This window comes from Vipera berus (assembly GCF_964194415.1).
Source record: "Vipera berus genome assembly, chromosome: 8".
Lineage (NCBI taxonomy): Eukaryota > Metazoa > Chordata > Lepidosauria > Squamata > Viperidae > Vipera > Vipera berus.
Genome location: NC_138211.1, coordinates 22,150,573 through 22,164,055, shown reverse-complemented (window position 1 = coordinate 22,164,055; position 13,483 = coordinate 22,150,573). Strand labels below are relative to the sequence as shown.

The 13,483-nt window shown below is 48.6% G+C and overlaps 1 protein-coding gene across 1 annotated transcript in view; it reads right to left on the bottom strand.

Annotated features, from left to right (window-relative positions):
- Nucleotides 1–9,033: 9,033 nt before the first annotated feature.
- Nucleotides 9,034–13,483, bottom strand: part of ADRA2B (adrenoceptor alpha 2B) — a gene marked incomplete at its 5' end in the record, with an annotated part of 7,545 nt that continues 3,095 nt past the window's right edge. Inside the window, 2 exons of the mRNA XM_081333426.1 lie at nt 9,034–10,715; nt 10,768–11,183. Of these exons, the coding sequence (XP_081189552.1) occupies nt 9,331–10,715; nt 10,768–11,183 (1,801 nt within the window). The 3' untranslated portion in view covers nt 9,034–9,330. The remainder of the gene's footprint in view (nt 10,716–10,767; nt 11,184–13,483) is intronic.

The following is a 13,483-nucleotide window of genomic DNA, read 5'->3' as shown; positions in this document are numbered from 1 at the left end:
CAGCAGTAGACACCCCATAAAAAAGGAAAACAGGCGAAGAATTCGACATAATGTAGAGGAGGGGAGGGAAGGGTTACAGTTGATTTTTTTAATCCAACAACAACCTCCGGATCAGCAAAAGCTTTCTGACCAACTTGGTTTTTGCAGCCTGCTGGAGTGTCCGAAGCGTCTCAGGCCTTCCTCATTCAGATTCAGCCATTCAAATCCTGCTCTGACCTTAAAGCTTTCTGCTTTCTGATTCGCAAACTGAAGACCCAAAGCAGGAGTATCCCCCGCTCCCCGTCCGGGCCATGACCCACTCACTTGACTCACACGAGTGGCGGCCCGGTGTGGGCACGCACACACACCTGCTCAGCGCTTGCACTGGCCAGTTCCCCTCTCCCGCTATAAGTGTTGAGCCAAAGGTTCCCCATGCCAAGCGCCTCTGCAAACCTGCCACAGGACTTGAAGGCAGGGCCTCCAATCCTTTGACTTGCTTGCTTGTTCCAACTAAGGTTGCTTCTTGACCTGAGGAGTTTCCACCCTTGGACAACTTCTTCGTAACCCCCTCAAGTAAGAAGTCTCCTCATATTGCTGGAGAACTTTTTGCCAACTTCAGAAATGTTCTGTTTTTTCCATTCAGGCCATTTCCCCCATTTCTATGGTCAAAGGATGGATTATGGTCCTATTATAGTCAATTCCTTCTGTGTCTTCACTTTTGTATTAGTCATATGGTCACACTGGCTGAGGGATTCTGGAAGTTGAAGTCCACAAGTCTTAAAATTGCCTAATTTAGATTACTATAACTAATCTTAAATGCAGGTAATCCTCGACGTATGACCACAACTGAGCCCAACATTTCTGTTGCTAAACAAGACAGTCGTAAAGAGAGTTTTGCCCCACTTTATGGCCTGTCTTGCCACAGTGGTTAAGTGAATTACTGCGGTTGTTTCATTGGTAACACGGTTGCTAAGTGAATCTGGCTTCCCCCATTGACTTTGCTGGTCAGAAAGCCGCAAAAGCGGATCACGTGACCTCAGGACACTGCGACCATCCTAAATATGAGTCAGTTGCTGAGTGCCTGAATTTTGATCATGTGACCATGGCGATGCTGCAATGGTCGTAAGTGTGAAGAGCAGTCATAAGTCCCTTTTTCAGTGCCGTTGTAACTTTGAGCAGTCACTAAACAACCTGTTGTAAGTCGAGGACTACCTGTATTATATTATATATACATTTCTCTTTTCAATGTCAGATGCTCTGGACTCGGAAAATAATAAACAAACAGTAAAAGCTGAACTCTTGTGATCTTCTTGACCACAACTTGGAAGGAGTTTTCCTTCCTCTTCTCCTCTTGTTTTCCAAGCTTCCCATCCTTGTCCCTGACCCTTCTAGGCATCGTTTCTTTATCATTTCCCGTCTAAGGACCGCTATCTGGAGCTTGCCAAGCTGAATTTTTCAAGAGTGGCCAAAGTCCACCAGCTGCTGCTCTGTTCTAGGAGCTCTTCCAAAAATTGCCACCAGACTGTCATTTTTAATCTGACAGAAGGGGAAATTATTAAATTTAGGGGGACTAATCATCTTCATTGTATGGAATTTAGCTGCCTGTGAACGGCAATTCAGTATAACGCAATGAAATGTTCTCGCCCTATCCGTTTTTCCGAAGTGCAGCTGTTATAATGACCATGACCAAAAGGATCCTTATCTTAAACAAAATTGTACAAGCCTCTTCTCAATTCCTATCAGTGTTTCTCAACCTTGGCAGCCTGAAGGTATGTGGACTTCAATTCCCAGAATTCCCCAGCCAGCAAGCACCATCCTAGATCCTTTGTGTGTACAGGTAGTTCTCGACTTAAGACCGGTTCAAAGTTACGACTGACCCAAAAAAGGAAACTTACGACCTAATTCAAAATTCCAACCGTTGGGCCCCTTCTTGGGTCATGAGATCAAATGTCAGGTACGTGGCAACAAAGCCACGTTTACAACCATCTGCAGTATCCCACAGGCACGTGACTGCATTTTACAATGGTCTGCTGAAAACCAGCACTTCCAATTTTTGGCAAAACAGCTCCCATAGCGAGCCGTTGGTTCTCTTAACAACCGCAGCACTCGCTTAACAATCACGATGACTTGCTTAATGACCTCTGCAAATAACATCATAAAACTGAGTCAGTCACATGACGGTTTGTGACTGTTACAACATATGAGTGCAATAGGGCTAGCTCCATTACACTCAATTATTAAGGGTTACCTTTTCTGGGTTTTACTAAATTCTCTCAGCTGAACTAAAATACAGGTAGTCCACAGCTTACAATAGATTATTTAGTGGCTGTTCAAGGTTACAACAGCACTGAAAAAAGTGACTTATGACCCTTTTTCACACTTGCACCCATTGCAGCCTCCCCATGGTCACGTGATCGAAAATAAGACGCTTGGCAACTGGCATGTATTTATGACAGCTGCAGCGTCGCGGGGTCACGTGCTCACCTTTTGCAACCTTTTGTCAAGCAAAGTGAATGGGAAAGCCGGAGTCACGTAACAGCCATGTTACTAACTTAAGAACTGTAGTGATTCACTTAAAAAATGTGGCAAGAAACTTCGTAAAGTGGGGCAAAATTCACTCAACAGCTGTCTCACTTAGCAAGAGAAAATCTGAACTCAATTGAGGTTTTAAGTTGAGGACTACCTGTATATGCCCTAGGCCAGGGGTAGGCAACCTTGGCTCTTTTATGACTCGTGGACTTCAACTCCCAGAATTCCTGAGCCAGCATGGCTCAGCTTGGAAACCTCTCCCTTTCCCCTCAGCATGGCTGGCGCAGGAATTCTGGGAGTTGAAGTCCACGAGTCATAAAAGAGCCAAGGTTGCCTATCCCTGGGCTAGACCAGACATGGGACTGTTTTGCCATTGCCGGCAATGGGGTGGGCATGGCTTCCGTGTGACACGTCCGGCCCCTCGGGCCAGCAGTTTGACACCCCTGCCCTAGACTGAGTGTTTCTGAAGAAGGGCTGTGGGAGAAGCAGAGGCAGAATGCCTCAACATCCTAGCACGGCCATCTCAAAAGCCTCCATTCCAGATCCAGCTATCAGCCAGCGCCTTTGGCCTTTGTCTCCTGCATACAATTCACAGAATTATCTCCTGGCCAGCATTAAAACCCCAACCGCACGCAGCCTTTTTGGTTAGAGCCAAAATGTACAATTTATGATGAGATGGGAAACACTGCATACATTTATGAATGGGAAGGAATGAGAAGTGCCAGGAAAGATTTGCCATCAAACAAAGATCCAGCAGGATGGTATTTTCTCCCTTGATAAGGCGTTTTTCCCTCGCACCACCTTCCAGCAGACGAGCCCTTATTTTCAATCTTGTTTTTACTGCTCCGTCTCCATCTTGACCGATGGGATCTTCTGTCTAGAATTTGGCTAATCTCGCACACACCCAGGCTCCCTTCTCCAGCCTCTGCTCTCCTGTTGCCAGCAGGCTGGATTGCCTACCAAGCTGGCAATCGCTTGACACGTCCTTAAGGGTTGCCGGCATTTTCCCCCAGCCCTGCGCCTGTGTGGTTAACAACAACCTCAGATGTAGAACGTAAGCAGGGGAAACTCACAGTCTCTTTGCACCCTGTGCTGCTAAAGGTGGTGTGTGTGTGTGTGTGTGTGTGTGTGTGTGTGTGTGTGTGTGTGTGTAGTTGACACGTCTGTTAAGGAAAAATAGGATTGTATTTTCTTTCTCCCTCTCATCTATTTCTTTAGCTCAGCAGGAGAGAGAGAGAGAGAAAGGAGAGAGAAAGAAGAGAGAGAGGAGAGAGAGAGAGAGAGAAAAGAGAAAGAGAGAGGAGAGAGAGAGAGAGAAGAGAGGAGAAAGAGAGAAAGAAGAGAGGAGAAAGAGAATGGAGAAAGAGAGAGAAAGAAAAGAAAGGAGAGAGAGAAAGGAAAAATGGATAGAAAGGAGATAGAGAAAGAAGAGAGAGAGAGAGAAGAGGGAGAGGAGAGAGAGAGAAAGGAGAGAGAAAGAAGAGAGAGAGGAGAGAGAGAGAGAGAAAAGAGAAAGAGAGAGGAGAGAGAGAGAAAGGAGAAAGAGAGAAAGGAGAGAGAGAGAGAGAGAAGAGAGGAGAAAGAGAGAATGGAGAAAGAGAGAAAAAGAAAAGAAAGGAGAGAGAGAAAGGAAAAATGGATAGAAAGGAGATAGAGAAAGAAGAGAGAGAGAGAGAAGAGGGAGAGAGGAGAAAGAGAGAGAAAGGAGAAAGGAGAGATAGGGGAGAATGAGAGAGGAAAAAGGAGAGAGAGGAGAGAGAGAGAGGAGAAAGAGAGAAAGGAGAGAGAGAAAGAAGAGAGAGAGGAGAGAGGAGAAGGAGAGAGAGAAAGGTTAGACAGAGAGAAAGAAGAGAGAAGAGAGAGGAAGTAGAAAGAGAGAAAGGAGAGACAGAGAGAGAAAGAAAGAAGAGAGCGAGAAAGGACAGACAAAGGAGAGAGAGAGAGAGAGAGTACTACACTTCATTCTTTTTCTCATACAAGCCTGAGAAAAAGCAAACCAGACCCAGGAGGCAAGGAGTTTGTCAATCAAAAAATTGACAGCTAATAGGATGATGTCCATTTACAAAAGCGCTCAGCACTCTCTTAACAGCCAGCTCTTCCTTGCGCCATCTAGTTAAACAATTCTGCAGTGCACAATTAGGCCTTTACTCCAAAGTCCCTACAGGTAGTTACAACAGCACTGAAAAGGGGGGCTTAGGATCGCTTTTCCGCAGCCTTTTTACGACCACTGCAGCATCCCCACGGTCACGTGATCAGAATTCAGACATTTGGCAACTGGTTTATATTTATGACGGTTCCGCTGTCCTGGGGTCATGTGACCAGGTTTTGCAACCCTGCGGAGCAGCACTGGGGAAGCCAGGTTGACTTAAGAACTGCAGCGATTCGCTTATCAACTGTGGCCAGAAAGCTGGTAAAATAGGGCAAAATTCGCTTAACAACTGTCTCATTTAGCAACAGAAATTTTGGGCTCAAAAGCTGAGGACGACCTGTAACACAGAAAGATCACGCTTGCCGAGGGTAGCTCCCCTATTTGCTGAGGCGGCCGTTGTTTTGAACCAAAATGCACCCCTTTGGGTGTGGAACTGGATGCCTCAGCCAGGAAAGCATTTTAAGAAACATTTCCAGCTGGGAACAGTTAGGGGCCAACACTTGCCTGAAGATGGTACAACTTGAAATCTTTTGCCCTAGAAATTATTTTGAAAAGTTTGGACAATTAAACTAGATAAGAACATTGCACTGGGTTAAAACATGTTGCCAATCATTTGTGAAAACTGATTCCCCCCCCCCCCGCTTCTAGGTTTGCCATCTTGAGCAGAATTGAGAAGAAGAAGAAAAACGAGCGGAGACAACCTCGAATCCAGCCAGAACCAAAGGAAAAATCATGGCTTAGGAGCCAGATGTGGACTGTCAGAAAGAAGGGGGGCAGAGGGGAGTCAACCCTTGGTGGAGCAGTGGGCTAATGCCTCCTTCAGTAAAACCAGCTGCCTGCAATTAGTGGAGGTTCGCATCCCACCAGGCTCAAGGTTGACTCAGCCTTCCATCCTTCCGAGGTAGGTAAAATGAGGACCCAGATTGTTGGGGGCAATTAAGCTGACTTTGTAATAATGCTGCTTGGGTGTGTGTGTGTGTGTGAAAGCCCTAATAAGCAGGCATATACATAGAATGAAGGCTACTGCTAAGCTTGTAAGCTGCCCTGAGTCTTCGGAGAAGGGCGGGATATAAATGGAATTAAAATAAAATAAAACCTATTTTCCAAAACACCTGAAGGCAGAACAAGAAGCAATGAATGGAAAGTAATCAAGGAGAGAACCAATCTAGAACTAAGTTAGAACAATTAATCAGTGGAACAGCTTGCCTCCAGAAGTTGTGGGTGCTCCATCACTGAAGGTTTTTTAAGAAGAGATTGGGCAACCATTTGTCTCAAATGGCATGGGGTCTCCTGCGCAAGCAGAGGGTTGGACTAGAACAGGGGCAGGCAACCATGGCTCTTTTATGACTCGTGGACTTCAACTCCCAGAATTCCTGAGCCAGCCATGCTGAGGGGAAAGGGAGAGGTTTCCAAGCTAAGCCATGCTGGCTCAGGAATTCTGGGAGTTGAAGTCCACGAGTCATGAGGGGGGCCATAGTTCCCCCATGCTGGCTCAGGAATTCTGGGAGTTGAAGTCCACGAGTCATGAGGGGGCCATAGTTCCCCCATGCTGGCTCAGGAATTCTGGGAGTTGAAGTCCACGAGTCATGAGGGGGCCATAGTTCCCTCATGCTGGCTCAGGAATTCTGGGAGTTGAAGTCCACGAGTCATGAGGGGGCCATAGTTCCCCCATGCTGGCTCAGGAATTCTGGGAGTTGAAGTCCATGAGTCATGAGGGGGCCATAGTTCCCTCATGCTGGCTCAGGAATTCTGGGAGTCGAGGTCCATGAGTCATAAAAGAGCCAAGGTTGCCTACCCCTGGACTAGAAGACCTCCGAAGTTTCCTTCCAGCTCTGCTATTCTGTTATGTAAACATGACATCCAGGCATGGATACCACTCAACGCCATGGGGACCCATTTGTTTTCAGCCCTCAGATTCACTCCATTATCTCAGCCAGCATTCTTCATTTGGGTGGCTTAATTCGAGATGAATGTGCTTTTCTCAGGTTAGTCTACAGAAGCCGAAATTCAAATCATCTAGCGATTGGTCAAATTCTTCTCAAGCCATTGAAAATCTAGCTCTCCCTCAAACTGGTGGATTTTCTGTCTTCATCACTTACTTAGTTTTCACTAGTTACCCAACCCCATATCAGTGGTCAGGTAGAGATCCCTGTTTGACAACCATGCTGGGTTTCACCAATCAAACCCTCTTTACTAGATCAAGTCTTCCCTATCCGGTCTTCAGAGGCACTGGGTCAACTGCTAGTGGCCATCTTGGTTAGTTTAACATAAGGCTTGGGGTTTAGACAACTACAGGATGATCTCTTCTGCAATCGCCTCCCCATTAGATCTGAAAAGGTGGGCTCCCACCAGGATCTCTCTCTTAACAAAAGTAATCTAGTAGGTTCTCAGAAGTGGACCTTCTTAATTATTGCTCCCCTTCTCTGGAATAGCATCCATGCAGAGATTCAACCTATTGTATTACATTTGCGGATGTTAATGTTTGCAATATATCACCTTTCCTAGTTCTGACTCTGTTTTCAAGTGGCAGGATTATAAAATGCTCACAGGCGTTCTGCGGATCGGAATGCACGCAAACCATGTAAAATAAATCAGTGAAACGCTACATTAATGAATGAAACAGATCCAAGTTGGAGAAAGCTGATTTAGCGCTTTTAAGTTTAAAGTTCCTTACCCCAGTCAAACCGAGGATCCTTAATAAAAATCAACACATTTCTTGCAATTTAGGATTAACCCCAGCTGCTTCTGGTAGCCTTTGATTAACAAGCATTGGTTTTGTGACTGTTTGTCATTACAACAGCACTGAAAAATGTGACTTATGGCCATTTCTCCCACTTATGACCTTTGCAGCATCCCCGTGGGGGTCAGATTCCAGACATTTGGCAACTGGCTCCTACGTATGACGGTTGCGTCGTATTTATGATGGTCGCAGTGTCCCAGGGTCCTGAGAGTCCCCTTTTGCGGCCTTCTGACAATCAGCCAATGGGGAAGCCAGAGTCACTTCACAACCCTGTTGCTAACTTAAGAACTGCAGTGATTCACTTAGCAACGGTGGCAAGACGGATCGTAAAATGGGACGAAACGCACACAAGTGCCTTGCTTAGCAACGCAAATTTTGGGCTCGGTTGTGGCTGTAAGTCGAGGAGGACCTGCGTTCTGCAGAGAGGAAGTCCATAAGATCAAGAGAGTGCCCATGATTATATGGCTGAACCGTAACCCTCTTGAGGGTTGTGGTTTGTTTTTTTTACCACAGCAGCCTCATCCTCCTTCTGGGTTAAGAACATGCAAAAAAAGTTGGTAATAGAAAAATGTACGGATATTTATTTATTTATTTATTTATTTATTTATTTATTTATTTATTTATTTATTTTAATTCCATTTATATCCCGCCCTTCTCCAAAGACTCAGGGCAGCTTACAAGCTTAGCAGTATATGGATACTGCTAAGGATATGGAAAAGCGCTGACAGCAAAATCTTTCTCGGCTAGATGATCTCTGTGGAGATTCTCAGTCATCCAGGTCACAAGGTGCTTTTGCACGAGGCAACTGGACTTTCTTGAGTTCTGTTTTTCTTTCAAGACGTTTCGCTTCTCATCCAAGGAGCTTCTTCAGTTTCTGCGAAATGTCCTCGAAGGAAAAAAACCCCGCAAGAAAGTGCAGTCGCCTCGTGCAAAAGCACCATTGGGATTTCTCAGCCAGATTTCAGGAGCACGGCTGATTTTTAAAGGACGGCAGTACCTGCCGTAGAGAAAAGCAAAAGAGGGATTTGTCAACCATGATCAAATCCCCACATCAGCAAATATTTCACTGACCAGCCAGGCCAACCTCGGCTCCTCTGCTCCCGTTACGTATTTATACCGTGGGGATAATCGAGCGGCACTCTTTTCTCTTCTGCATGGATCAAAGTATCTGTATTAAGGCACGCATTTTATTTTGGGCGGTTGTTGCCTCTGCTATCCTTTTTCTCCCTGAAAGTGAATTTTCAAACCCAGATTCCTGAGCTGAAAGATACGCTGTGCAGATTTATTTTGAAACGTGTTCTGTGCCAGACGCTTCAACTCCAAAATATTTTCTATCTGTGGATTGCCAAAGCCGTTAAAGAGTTCCCTGTGAGGGTAACACAGAGGAATAGCAACAGCATCAAAAACAAGGAGTAAATATTCTCCCCTTATCTCTTTGCAGAATCTTGGTACATAGAAATACCTGCTAATGTTTGCCTTTCAATGCCTAGCAAATGGAAGAGTTATAGGGCTTGTGAACCAAGTTGGCAATCTTTAATCATGCCCTCATTTAGCATAGAAAGCAAAAGAAGAAGAAGAAGAAAAAAACTTCCCTCCAAAGAATTAATCAGAAGACTTTGGACATTGGCAAGTCATTTTAGTGGAAAACATACATTGGCAGAAAACATGTCCAGGTGTGGGCTTCTGCACATGCTTGCCTCTCTGGAACTTACACTCGCTTCCCCACTGCTGAGGCAAAATAAACTTTCTGAAAAAGCCAGGTTAGATCCAACACTCACCTCGCTCCCTCACCTGCAAACACAAAAGGCCCCAAATAAATAGGTTTCTGGCTTTTGTTTACAGAGTTGCCAAGCTCTCTCTTTTGTCAAGGGAGGCGGCTGTGGACCCGACCCATGTTCCCTCTTTGTCTCTCCCGGTTGGATCGCAGCCGGTCTCACCAAGCCGTCTGAGTCCAATGCCGGCAGAGAATCTTCCGGAAGGCTTTGCGGAAGTCCTGGTTGAAGATGGTGTAGATGACGGGGTTCAAGGAGCTATTGCAGTAACCGATCCAGAAGAAAAAGGTGAAGGTGCTGTCTGGGATGGAGCAATAGTCCGAGGGGCAGATGGCACGCAGGCTGTAGAGGAAAAAAAAGGGGAACCAGCAGAGGATAAAAACCCCAATCACCACCGTGAGGACGAAGGTGAATCTCTTTTCCCGGTTGAGGTGGGTCTTCCTCTTCCAGGGGTTGGCACTGAGGGTCTTGACTTTCCTCATCAGCACGACCTCCCCGCTGGCCGTGGCCAAGGTGTCCATGGCTGGGGGAGACTTGGAAGGAGCTCCGTTGCTTCTCTGGACGTTGTTCTGGGGAGGGCAGTCCATGGGGCTGGATTCCGAAGACGGTTTTTTCTCTGGCAAGGATGGGCAAGGGCTGCCGGCAGAGTCTGCCTCGGGGTCTCTGCCATCCTGGCTTTGGAGAGAAAAGGTTTTGGTCGAGAGCGAATGGGAGTCCGCTTGGTCACCTTCTTGGGGCGGGACCTGAAGTCCATTGGACTCCACTTTCCCTTCTGGCCCTGCCTGGTCCAGCTTGGGAAGAGCAGCCTCAGGTGGGCTCACCTTGTTTGGGGGCTTCTGGTCTCCGGCTTTCTCTTTGGGCGCCTGAGCTTGAGAGCCGTGTCTGTTCCGGCGCCTGGCTATCAAATAGATCCTGAGATACACCAAAATCATGATGACACAGGGAGCAAAGAAGGAGCAGGTGCTCGAGGACAGGACATACCAGGGCTCTTTGTTAAGTTCGCACGTCGGTACGTCCTCCTGGGCCTGGTTCTGGTTCTCCTTGAGGACCAGCGGGGGCAGGGAGATCAAGGCCGAAATCAGCCACACCACCAGGATGATGCATTTGATTCGCCGGGGGGTCCTCTTGAAATTGTACTCGATGGCCTGGCTGACCGACCAGTAGCGGTCCAGGCTGATGGCGCAGAGGTGCACAATGGAAGCCGTGCAGAAGAGGACATCCAGCGCCAGGTAGGATTTGCACCAGCTCTTGCTGAAGTACCAGTAGCCCATCAGCTCGTTGACAAGGGAGAAGGGAATGATAAGGGTGGCCACCAGAATATCCGCAGCCGCCAGGGACACCAGGAAGAGGTTCTGAGGAGCCTTCAGGGACCGGCTGGTCAAGACGGCGATAATCACCAGAACATTGCCAAAGATGGTGAAGAGGATCAGGAAGGTGGTGACCGCGGCGATGGTGGCCGTGGCTTGGATGCTGTAGTCCTCCTTGCCCCCTAAGGTGCCCATGGTCCTTTGGATGTGGCCCACCGAAGGGAGGGGGGGGCTAATTCCTGAGCTTCACGGGCGCCTGGAGGGCCACCCTTCAGAGGCCTCCATTCCTACCGGATCCAGAGGAAGAGGAGGAGGAGGAGGAGGAGGAGCAGGCGGCCAGCGGGAGAGAAACGGAGGCGCCGGGACCTGCTGCCATCCCGGGATTCAAGCCGGGCAAGCCTCTGCTCTGCCAGCCGCCAACTCCGAGCCTTCCTGCCGCCAGCCTGCGAAGGCTCAGCCCGGTTTCTGCCCGGCCATGCCGGCAGATGATGCCCCTCGCCCCTCGGCCGCTGCTTTCCTTTTGGCCCCTCTCGCCCACGGGCAGCTCACAGCAGCGCAGGGACCCCGGAACGGAGGAGCCGGGACTTTCTCCCCCGCAGACCCCGCCGCCGCCGCCGCCTCTGGCGGGCCAAAGTTGGGAGAGGCATGGCCAACTCTCCCGGGCGCTTCCTCCGCGCCCTGTGAGCGCCGAGCGAGGCTGCCGGCGCCTTTTGAGAGGAGCGGCGGCGGGGGGAGCGCGGTTGTGTTGGGTTTGTTGGGTTGTGTGTTTTTTTTTCATCCCCCCACCCCCCTCTCTCTTCTTCCTTCTCCACGCTGAATGGGTGACGCGTGATCTCGGGCAGTGGTGGAGCTCTTGCGAGGGGAAACAAAAGCAGAGTGGGAGGAGGAGGAGGAGGACAGACCCCCCCCCACGCCCCCTTCTTGGAACAGCAGGAAGGGGGGGGAGAGAGAGAGAGAGCAAAAGAGACTGAGAGAGAGAGAGAGAGAGAAGAAAGAGATTGAGAGAGAGAGAGAAAGAGAGATTAAGAGGAGAAAGAGATTGAGAGAGGGAGAGAGACGGGGGGGGGAGAGAGAGAGAGAGAGAGAGAAGAGAAAGAGATTGAGAGAGGAGAGCAAAAGAGATTGAGGGAGAGAGGAGGGAGAAAGAGAGAGGAGAGAGAGAGAGATGAGAAAGATTGAGAGAAAGAGAGAGAGGAGAAAGAGATAGAGAGAGAGAGAGAGAGACAGAGAGACAGAGAGACAGAGAGACAGAGATTAAGAGGAGAAAGAGATTGAGAGAGGGAGAGAAAGACAGGGAGAGAGAGAGAGAGAAGAGAAAGAGATTGAGAGAGGAGAAAAAAAGAGATTGAGGGAGAGAGGAGGGAGAAAGAGAGAGGAGAGAGAGAGAAGAGAAAGATTGAGAGAAAGAGAAAAAGGAGAAAGAGATTGAGAGAGGGAGAGAAAGACAGGGAGGGAGAGAAAAAAGAAAGAGATTGAGAGGGTGTGTGTGTGTTGTGTGTGTGTGAGAGAGAGAGAGAGAGAGAGAGAGAGAGAGAGGAGAGAGAGAGAGAGAGAGAGAGAGAGAGAGAGAGAGAGAGAGAGAGAGAGAGAGAGAGAGGAGAGAGAGAGAGAGAGAGAGAGAGAGGAGAGAGAGAGAGAGAGAGAGAGAGAGAGAGAGAGAACGAACTTGTTTCCTCCTCTGCCACTGAATCTTTCCTCTTTTGCCTGACCTCACAGCAGCCTGGGGTGCCTAGCTGGCTGCACAGGTAAATGAATTACGGCGCTCGCCCGCCTGCCAGGCGTGGGGTGACTCGGAGAAGCTTTGGCCCCGGCCAGCTGCTGTTCTTCTTCCCATCAGGTAACTTCCATGCATGGATCTGTTTTCTGAATTAAATGTTGGCTCGGACTGCTATCAGTGCACAAAGCCAGAGGATACAGAAAAGCAAGCTGGTCAGCACCCCCCCCCACCCCAAGCCCTGCCCTGTTTTCGATCAATTTCCACCCTTTGGAGCTTTGATCGTGTGGATGGGGCTGACACCTTGACTTTTTTGACCGACTTTCCCGTGGACATCCCTGATAGGAGTGGAAATGGTTTGGTGTGGAACCCAAAGCAGAGCTGACTAAGTGGGACAGCGCCCGGCACAGTCTAGCCAAATTGATTGATGAAATGTTTATACCACCCATCTTAGTAAGCTGATTCTGAGCAGTTTACAGACTGAAGGATGGGTGGGGAATGTCCCAAGAGGGAGGACCCCCCCCCCCCCCGGCTCATTGTCCATCTTCTCTCTGCAAAGTCTCTGCTTTCAGAAGAGGCAGCAGCAAAAATATTGGAGCAGCAGGAAGAAGGAAGATCTGTTTTCCAGAAATGGAGGCATGGTGGGCAGAGATAATAGAGGAAGGAAAGGAGGAAAGGGGAAGGGAGGGAGGGAGGGACGGGAAAGGGAAGGGAAGGGAAGGGAAGGGAAGGGAAGGGAAGGGAAGGGAAGGGAAGGAAATAGAGAAAGGGAAGGGAAGGGAAGGGAAGAGAGAAAGGAAGGGAAGGGAAGGGAAGGAAGGGAAGGAAAGAAAGGAAATAGAGAAAGGAAAGGAAAGGAAAGGAAAGGAAAGGAAATAGAGAAAGGAAAGGAAAAGGGAAGGGAAGGGAAGGGAAGGGAAGGGAAGGGAAGGAAGGGAAGGAAATAGAGAAAGGAAAGGAAAGGAAATAGAGAAAGGAAAGGGAAGGGAAGGGAAGGGAAGGGAGGGGAAGGAAATAGAGAAAGGAAAGGAAAGGGAAGGGAAGGGAAGGGAAGGGAAGGGAAGGGAAGGAAGGAATAGAGAAAGGAAAGGGAAGGGAAGGGAAGGGAGGGAAGGGAAGGGAAGGGAAGGGAAGGGAAGGGAAGGGAAGGGAAGGAGGAGGAAGGGAAGGAAATAGAGAAAGGAAAGGAAAGGAATAGAGAAAGGAAAGGGAAGGGAAGGGAAGGGAAGGGAAGGAAATAGAGAAGGAAAGGAAAGGAGAAGGGAAGGGAAGGGAAGGGAAGGGAAGGGAAGG